We start from the raw sequence: 9,418 nt of genomic DNA, 5'->3' as shown, positions 1-9,418 counted from the left end.
AAGACTTATCTGGTGAACAGTAAAAAAAAAAAATAGGGGGGGGAACTTTTGTTTGCAGCCCCGATAGGGAGATTCCTCGTGGGCGTCCTTTCTTCGAGAACGTTTTGGACAGTAATAATCGTAGTGGTAGGACACCCTAAAGTTGCATGCCAATCTTATGGAGTTACAGTTTATTTTTCATTTCCTCCAAGTTGTCCTCAATTTGACGGATCACATAATTTTGTTCAACCATGTGAATAGCATTACTGTTTAGGATCACTCTGCGGATCTGATAATTTAGCAGTCTCTTATAACGATAAAAAAGCGAAGCATTAGTGACTATATGTCCAGTGAATCTCATCCGGGTTACTTCCCTCATGGCAGCTGACAGTACACTCGTCACAATTGAATTCTCTTGAATAAAAAAAGTGTCTTTTATAATATTTTTGGAAGGAATGGGGATATGTTCATACGTTTTAAAATCCCAAGAATTTATCATATCGTTGAATAGGTACATAAATTTATTTTTCATTGTTCCATTTTTTTTATTAAATGGATTGAAGATTTTTCGAAAAATAAAAATTTCAAGGAGCTATAAATTGAGAAGAGGAACCCATACGTGGTAACATCAAATTGTAGTTTGTAAATTGATTGAACACGAAGAGAGTTACTAGGTAATTTTTCTGGCGCATATCCTTTATGTAGTATATGTAGTCATAGATAGTGTGTATATTTTTATTTTTCATATCTTCAATGGATAAATAATGTATGAAGGGATTGTATACGACATTAATTTTGAAATTTAGGATGGATCGGAACAGATTTTGTATTTGGTAGTAGATGATTTTTTTTTCATGCAATTCTTTGAAGTAGTAGTAACTTTTTTCGATATAGAAATAATTATGCTTTAGGAGTTGAAGCCATTTGTCTTTTTTTTTCATTTCTTTTAGGGCTTTGAATGTGAGTAGCGTCGACATCGACATGATGTGCTGTGCGCATGTTTCGTTCGCGTCTGTCAAAGTAATGGCCATTTCGAGGGAGTTCAGAATTTGGTTCAACTTCGCGACCGTGCGGAAGATGGTGTGCTTTACCAGCATGTTGCACCTGGTGTTGCGGATCATTTGGACAAGCTGCTCGTCGAGATTGTCACCATGCAGGGAGTGGTCACTCAAATTGGCATCGTCTGAAAACGGCTCACCTAAGATGGAAGCACCTATGTAACGTTCCCCCCTATCCACCCAATAACTGCCCAGGCGCGCTCTAATCATCATAACAAACGAATCACCATTCCGTTTGAAGAACTTCCTCTTTATTTTGTTAATTTTTTTAACGGCATTGAACTTTTTGATAGTGTGTGGTGTCATAATATGAGGGTCGATGTTATCGCTCTGGGGTGTTCTGTCAGTGGAGTCCGCTTTCGCCAGAACCTCCTCAAGTTCCTTCACTTTGTATGAAATTTTTTTAAATTTCGTGTGCACCTCTTGCATAACGTCACTTATGAGCAGCAGAAACGGGTAAAAAGTGTCGAGATAATCTAAAAGAGAGATAATGCACTTCTTGTAGGTGCACATAATGTCTTCCACCTCATTCGGAGTAAAAGGCAAACAATTATCATTAACGTACATATGGTCCACGAAGTAATGATATCTATTCAGGACAAAGATGATGAAGTGCACTTCGTTAGAGTGGTACAGAAAAGATGAATTTATAAATCCCGTTAGGTATAGAGAAAAGCGAAAGTATGTTAAGAAGAAAATGAAAAAAAATTCCACTTCGTAGTAATCCATTTTTATTTTTATATCATATTGGTTTTTATTTAGTTTGTTAAAGAAGTATGTGCTGAGTAATTCATCATTCAGGAAGTTCCCATCGGTGGGACCATCACTACAACGCGTTGCACATTCTCGGATTTTACAGAAGGTGTGGAAGCACTGAACTTTTAAGTTATCTCCGTCCGTTTCGTCCTTCACTTTGTTTGATTGGAAGTAATCCCATATGGCTTCTATGAAGATACGCTTCTTAAAAAAGGGGAGTATGATAAGCATTTTTTTTGAGAAGACGTTTTGCGTGATCAGTTTTTCTACCTCGTGTGTTGCTTTGGTGGGGGGCGGCGGGCTCTCGGTGGGACCGTCACACTTTGTGTCGTGGTTAGGGACGTGACCATCAACTTGGTCAACATGCTGATTAGCATTCTGGTTAATGTCCCGGTTAGAAGCCCGACTAGAGGCCCAATTAGGTGCACCCCCTGCGTGCGCCCTATCTGTGTCCCCCTCATTTTCAAACACGTCATAAACATCGAGCGTTTCCAAGACGTCCCAATTTCTGCATAAGTCGTTATTTTCCCCTGAACAGGCACTCCCTGCATAATCGATGCGCTCAAATATTTGAATTAATCTGTCATCCTGGTTGTAACCTTCGTCTGTGTGTGCACTTAGATCGCTAATGGTGTTATTCGATGTAGTGCTTTGCACGTCGAACTCGCTTGTGCTTTGATATATCTCCGATTCGTTGGATTCGAAAATTTTGGGAGTTTCAGAGGAGTCGCTACTGTTGTGTAATGAGTCTTCACACATATCTGCTGCATCTGTTTCGTTGTACCTGTTTGGGTTGACTAGCATTTCGCTTCCTTGTTGTGACTCCTTCCTGCAAGTGTTACTTTTCTCGTCGCATGCGAAATTGTGATTATTTTTAACATGTCCCTTAGTTTGATGGGTCCCCCTGCCATTCTTCCCTTCACAGTGGGTATCACCTCTGCGGTTTAGTACCAACTTGTTTCTGTTCCTCAATTTTTTTTTCCTTTTGTCTCTTCCTTCACTTTGTTGTCGAAAGTGGCACTTTCTCTTTTTCATTTTGTATTGTTTATTTTGTGAGGAGAGAGTATCTTACGAGTATCCACCATACCAATTAGTTCATTCTTCTCTATGTCGTTATCGCCTACCACCACTGGGGTTGGAACTCTCGTTGGAGAAACTGATGCAGTTTTGGGGGAAGAGGTATACATGTAGGATCGATTCCTAACATGTATGTGCTGCAAACATGTGTGGATATATTTATATAATCAGATCATCCCTTTTTGGATGTTGAGATGTTTTTCTTTTTCAATAAGTGGGAGATGCTTCTCTGATGATTGGCGGTGTGCATCCCGAGTGTACAAAATGTATTTACTAATTTGTGCACAAAGGTGTAAGGGAGGGATGGGGATCTTCAATTGTGGCCAACGCGAAATGGGAAAAATTACAGCATCGCATGGGGGAGGGATTCGATTTGTACTTATACAATGCAGTGAAGGGGGGGAGAAGTAGAGAGTCATTCGAAAGGTAGTCTTCTTGTCAGGGAATGTTATTCGAATATGTAGAAGAGGATGGGGATATCAAAAGTTTCATCTTTCGTATTTTTATTTTTTATTTTTATTTTTCTGATAAAAAATGTTATTTTATGAAATTTAGGAAAACACAAACATTTTTAGGAGAATAGAAAAAAAGTGAAAGTCTCCAAAAAAATTAATTCATTCCACTTGTAGGATAAAAAAAAAAAAATCGATAGACTTATGAATACAGAAATGTGTATTAAAATGTAGAGAATGCACAAATGGGCATTTTTATCAATTTTGTAAATGCTTAACGTTATTAATAAAAAAAAAATTTTAGACCCCCACTGTGTTTATTCGAGCTGGGATGTTTAATCATGTTGTCCTTGCTTGGCCAACTACTAGGTAGAGAAATAAAGTGCGAATGGTTAGTTTTTTCGAATAAGCACAGGGGAGGTAATCAAATGGAGTGTGCACATGGAGGGGTCGCGACGGGACAGCATAATTTTGGATTCAAAAATGTGCATTCATTAGTTTTTATAAGAAAACTTTGGTAGATGTGTTTTATTTGTGGTGAGTACTTCATTGGTACTACTGTTGGGTGTGCTAATTTTTTTTTTCCTTCACATTCGGAGAAAATTTTAAAGTTCGGATTATTTAGTCATGTAGATATTTTCTCTTTTTCCTTTTTCCTTTTTTGGGACGCTTTTCCGTGTAGCATTCAGCCGTGCGCGAAAAGAGTGCGACATGAAGGGGAGAGATATGCATCGGCGAAAGTTTAGCTGCTGAGGGAGTGGAAGAATCGCGCCCAGTGTGGATGATCTTACCTGGTGCTGCGCCTCATTAACGCATAAAGCGGTTTTGCAAAAATAGAGCAAGTGGTGGGTGAATAGCAGAAGGTCTAGACAACTTGGTTGCCACTGTATTTTGCGGGGTGTTGGAGCCCCACATCGTTTAATTTGTTTATTTTTTTTTTCCAGTTTTTCGGTTTTCCCTCTTTCGGACATACACATCCGCGGGGTGCTGAAGCAAATCCTCGTGAAAAGGATTCCCCCAGAATTTGCAATTTTGCCCATTATTCTTTTTTAGTGGAACGGAAGTTGGGCACATTAAACTGTTCTTATTTTTGCCTTTCATTTAGGCTGGTTATATGTGCATTTTTTAAATGAGAAAAATTTTTTTTTTTTGCCCGTTCGGTGCATAGTGTGTCTCTAACACGGCGCATTTTTTAGAATGCTCCATTTTGCTCTCGCTCACACGTTTGAATTGTCCTTTTTTGCAAAATTGAAGAACGTTGGTGGAAGACGGAGGGGGAGAAAACAAACGGGGTGATAACAATCGATCGGGCAGACAAACAAAAAAATGAGCAAACGAGTGAGCAAACGAATGAGCAAACAAATGAACATATGGGGGCACGCTGCTGCTAATTATTTCTGGCAAAAGGGGCGCCTTTTTGCGTATCCTCCGTTTCGTCACCACCCCCTTTTGCAAAAAATAAGGAGACACACATTTTTGTAGCACTTGGAAAAAAACACAAAAAAATTGTGCTACTTTTGGAGAGGTGCTTTAAATTTTACATTTTTTTTTTTTTTTTCATTCCACATAAAAATAAGAACACTGAAAAAGGAAATTAAAAAAAAAATAAATAAAATGTACATCTGTCGATTCGTCTTAAAGTAAATATTTGTCAAAATGGGAAATAATCGGAGTGTTAAAAAAGGCATATGAGGTGTTTATCCCATCCCCCTGGGTAATGGACGTGCATATGTGTAGATAGACACATTGCAGGATAAAAGGGGGCACAATCGGCATCCAATTTGTGCTTATCCGGTCGGGTGATGTGCAGGACGGGGTATTTTGTAGACCCACTGGGTGCGTTACTCTTCCCATGTGAATCGTCACGATGTGCGTTAGGGGCGGTACAATCGGACTACTACCGTGTGTTGATAGCGACATGTAAAATGTAGAATATATGCTAATGCAGTTATATTTGATGGACCTATTTTTCGTGTTTTCTCTGTAAGGAGGATATAACTGGTGTTATGCACAGTTTTGTGTTGTTTCGTGCAAACATGTGGCACATTTATTCGGAGCTGCAGTAGGTTCTCGTTTGGGCATGCCCCTCTCCCCTCACCTCTTAGGTAACCCTTCTGAGTAGGAGCAGGTAAATGTCGCTAATATTTTCAGGATTAAACGGGTTACTGAGTTTTTTCATTTTTTCATCATTGCATTTGTAAAATCCATCGGTATGCTTAACGACGGCTGTGTAGTGACCATTGTAACTGTTGCCGCTGTGACAAATGAAGCTCTCGATGAGATACTTCGAGTTGGATAAAGATTCATGGTTGGACATGTAAGCAAAGGAAGTAAAATCAATTAATCCATCCCATGGCAGTAATACAGTTGTGTCAATTTTTTTCACTCTACTTTTGAAATAATTGGTGCACTCGTAACTCCACTTAAATCGTTTGATATAAATAATCATATACAAATTGGGCATTCTGTAGAGGCCTTTCTTAATGCAGCTATTTTGTTTGGATTTACAGATGGGGCAAAATAAGTGGCAAAAATCATCACTCTTCATGATGTTACTCCTTAGTAAATCAATTAGTGATGTACTTTGTATGTGCTCACTTTGGAACTCTAACCCTAAGTCTAGGCAGAATTCAAAACTGTGTCTTGTATGTCCACAATGTGTGCAAGTTATGCTAGAGACATTTTGGAACCCTAAAAGGTCTGTTATTATGCTGTTATCCCTAAATAGATATTTTACCCAGTACTTTTCCGATGCGTTTTCTTTGCTATCTTTATCGTCGAGGATGATTTCAAAATTTGGTGGGAAATTAAAATCACGGTTGCACTCAACGTTTATATAGTTGAGTAGCATTAACAAGAATTCGTGTGCATCATTCTGTGCATTGATCACTATGGTGCTATTATATTTTCTCATTTTTTTTAAAAGATTAATATGTGTGTCTGTGCATAAGTACCCTTTTTCGACTTTGTACGTTTCCTCAATAATGTAAAAGAGGGCCTTCAGTATGTCTCCCTTATACTTTGATTTTGATTTCGTTCTTCCATATATTTTATCAAACTTGCTTAGCAGGTATATGCAGAGTGGTTTGATCGACAGTAACAGTTGGAGAGACGCGTTGCAGTAGCACACGTTCCCATTGTTCTGGAAGGACGTGTGTCTCCTTTGGACACTTCCATAGTTATCATACTTGGCGTAATATTTGTAATTCTTCGCATAGAACAAATCACGCAGATTGTGTTCAGTGAGGCTCATCTTGTCTCATTTTGGGGGGAGTGGTGTGCGGTGCTTGGTAAAATGTGGCCTCTGTTGGAGTTGTGCCCTCTGTGGGAGTTGTGCCCTCTGTGGGAGTTGTGCCCTCTGTTGGAGTTGTGCCCTCTGATGGAGTTGTGCCCTCTGATGGAGTTGTGCCCTCTGTTGGAGTTGTGCCCTCTGATGGAGTTGTGCCCTCTGTTGGAGTTATTCCCTCTGCACAGTTATGAGGCTACCTTCACGGAGGGGAAACAGCCCGAGCATTCACTTGTGTGGTTACGCGAATATGCCTCCTTGTACGGGTGCCTCTTCACGTTTGCATTACGTGCGCCCGTCTGGCAGCTGCTCGAACAAATAAATATTTATCTCTTTCTTAATTGTGCACACGTTATGGTGGCAACTGCGAAAAAATTTTCATTGTTTTGCTACTGAGGAGTTGTTCGTTTTGCTACTGAGAAGTTGTCCGTTTTGCTACTGAGGAGTTGTCCGTTTTGCTACTGAGGGGTTGTCCGTTTTGCTTTAATTTAGCATTTCCGATGTCGTGATTTGTTTGTGCCTCCTCTTCGCAGTGGAAACTTGGGCACTACGCGTCTGGCGGCGTTGCTCTACGCACGCGTACTGGGAAGTACATACTTGCGATGGGGAGAACGCTCCTTCCACGTTGCTGCTTTTACGTTTGGTCGCAGTGGAAAGGGAGCATGATCGGTTCGCCCTTCAGTGTGCACGTTGGAGGTGCCCTTTAAAATTGCCCGTTAAAGTTGCCTGTTCTGCAGTTAGAAAAAAAAAAAAAAAAAAAAAGCGAAGACGGACGAATGAAAAAAAAGAGGATGTTCCAACTCTTTCTACTTGTACTTGACGCTTTTTTCTTTTTTCAACCACGTCGACAGCAAAGCAGGAATTATCTCAATGTGAACGAAAAAAATAGGGGGAATCAAAAAAAAGGGACAGAAATTGATAAACATATGTCGCAATCCAATCGAACGCGAAACGTGCTGCTTGGCAGGAACGGTAATGAACTTTGCTCATGTGTATAATTGCGCATAAGTACACTGTATACGCACGCTGATATTTATGTAAGTATGCATTTGCGCTTCTATGCATGCATACATACACATGCGTACTTTTGCGCTGGTTCGTACATATATGCAACATGCATTTTTCGCGCATGTATGCTGTGAGGGGGGGGTGAGAGGAAACAGTCGGGAAAAAATAAGCGTTTGAAAAGGAAAAAAAAATAAAAATAAAATAAAATAAAATAAAATAACGGTGTGGGGAAAGGAAACACGCAAAATTTGCATAGCGTCGCATAACATGACATTTATGTAGTGATGCTTCTTTAGCGGGAAAAATCTCTGCTAACATGTTTTTTTTTTCAGCCCCAGTGGGGTCTTCTTAATTTGTTTTGCGCAGCAGGATGGTTCATTTTAAGGTTATAAAATTCGTAAAAGGGAAATGTGCGCATCGATTATGTTTAACAAAAAATGGGTTTTGGCGACGGTGGTGGAGGAGGCAGCGTGCGGGGGGTGTTGCATTACGCATGATGGGGAAAAAAAAAAAAAAATATATAGAGGGGGACAGCATTGTACATGTTTCCCCCTTTCTGCGTGCTATACGAACGTCTGTTCATCAATGCATCCTTTTTGCGTACGTATATGATTATGCGCACGGGGGTGGGGAGATAGACGAAGAAACAAACAAGCGGAACTCAGTGTCAAAATATGCGCGAAAACGCTACTGCTACGTCATTTCAAATAAACACATTTTATAAAAAATAAACGGATGAAAAAGGCACAATGGCAGGGGTGTCTGAGTACAGTGGTGGCGGATATATAAGCAGACATACGAAAAGAACATTAGTACACAAACAAAACACACACATGAGAAAACGCAAACACGTGCAATTTCGTGTGCGCGGAATTACGGAACGCGTTCCCCCGCAGGTGACACCCCTTAACCACACATCAGCCCCATAACGTGCCGGCGTATTTTTCAAAAATGACCCCCTCATCGGCCACGTAATAAAGCTTCACCTTTTTGTACATCATTTTTTCAAGAAAAGCGTTGTAATTAGAAGGGACGTAGTATCGTTCGCTTTTGAGAGTGAAGTTGGCATCCTGGGTGCTGCTTGTCCATTCATGTGTTGTCCAACTGGTACAATTCGTGCTGTTTATTCGGTCTGTTCCGTTTTTTCTTCGTTTTCCTTTCTTCAAAATGTCATCATCAGTGGAAGGTTCCTCATCCGAGCTTGTGCTGTTACCAAATATGTAGCAGGCCTTTTTCTTCCCTGGGGTGGATGATGATGATGCTTTATTTTTTTTCTTCTTTTTTTCGTTTAGTACCAAATTGTTGAAGTAGTTAACAATTTTGTAATTTTTGTTTAGCTTGTACATTTCGCTCCTCTTCGATATGTACATCAGTTTGAAGGAAATGAAGTTGTCCTGGCACATGCCTCTTAGGAGGAAGTTCAGGTCGCCGAAGCTCAGAATTTCGATACTCTTGTATATCTGTGAGGGGTGGAAGAGTGTGTGCAAAATTGGAAAATGTGAAATTGGGTAGTGAGCATGCACAAAAGATGACGCTATAAGCATCAAGGCGTGTGTTTTTCTTTTGTATGTTTGGGAAAGGGACAACGATGTTAACAACTGGGTCACTCTTTTTTCAGGGGGGTGCAAAATGGGGTCAAAGAGGCGAGAGAATATCTTTACGTTGCATATATTACTGCGCGGTTTAGGACCTTTCTCGAATTAGACGCTGTTAACTCAACATGGCGCAGCTGTGGGATGCGCTGTTGGTACACAAAAAAAGTGTGCCAAAAAACAACGCTTTTTTTTTTTACACCCCCTGAA

The 9,418-nt window shown here is 40.1% G+C and overlaps 2 protein-coding genes across 2 annotated transcripts; both read right to left on the bottom strand.

Annotated features, from left to right (window-relative positions):
* Window positions 1–163: 163 nt before the first annotated feature.
* On the bottom strand, window positions 164–2,828 carry PCYB_031120 (hypothetical protein; the record flags this gene model as incomplete). Its single annotated transcript, XM_004220782.1, has 4 exons — window positions 164–286; window positions 374–511; window positions 564–1,997; window positions 2,064–2,828. The coding sequence occupies 2 exons, from the start codon at window positions 2,826–2,828 to the stop codon at window positions 564–566; spliced, it is 2,199 nt and encodes a 732-aa protein (XP_004220830.1). The 3' UTR covers window positions 164–286; window positions 374–511.
* A 2,051-nt stretch (window positions 2,829–4,879) lies between these two features.
* Window positions 4,880–6,575, bottom strand: PCYB_031110 (ubiquitin-specific protease; the record flags this gene model as incomplete). Its single annotated transcript, XM_004220781.1, has 2 exons — window positions 4,880–4,903; window positions 5,433–6,575. 2 exons carry the CDS (start codon window positions 6,573–6,575, stop codon window positions 4,880–4,882), a joined length of 1,167 nt encoding a protein of 388 aa, XP_004220829.1.
* Window positions 6,576–9,418: the final 2,843 nt, after the last annotated feature.

This window comes from Plasmodium cynomolgi, chromosome 3 (genome assembly GCF_000321355.1).
Source record: "Plasmodium cynomolgi strain B DNA, chromosome 3, whole genome shotgun sequence".
In the NCBI taxonomy this organism is placed as follows: domain Eukaryota; phylum Apicomplexa; class Aconoidasida; order Haemosporida; family Plasmodiidae; genus Plasmodium; species Plasmodium cynomolgi.
The sequence above is the reverse complement of the archived record's forward strand: the minus strand, read 5'-3'. Positions and strand labels throughout refer to the sequence as shown.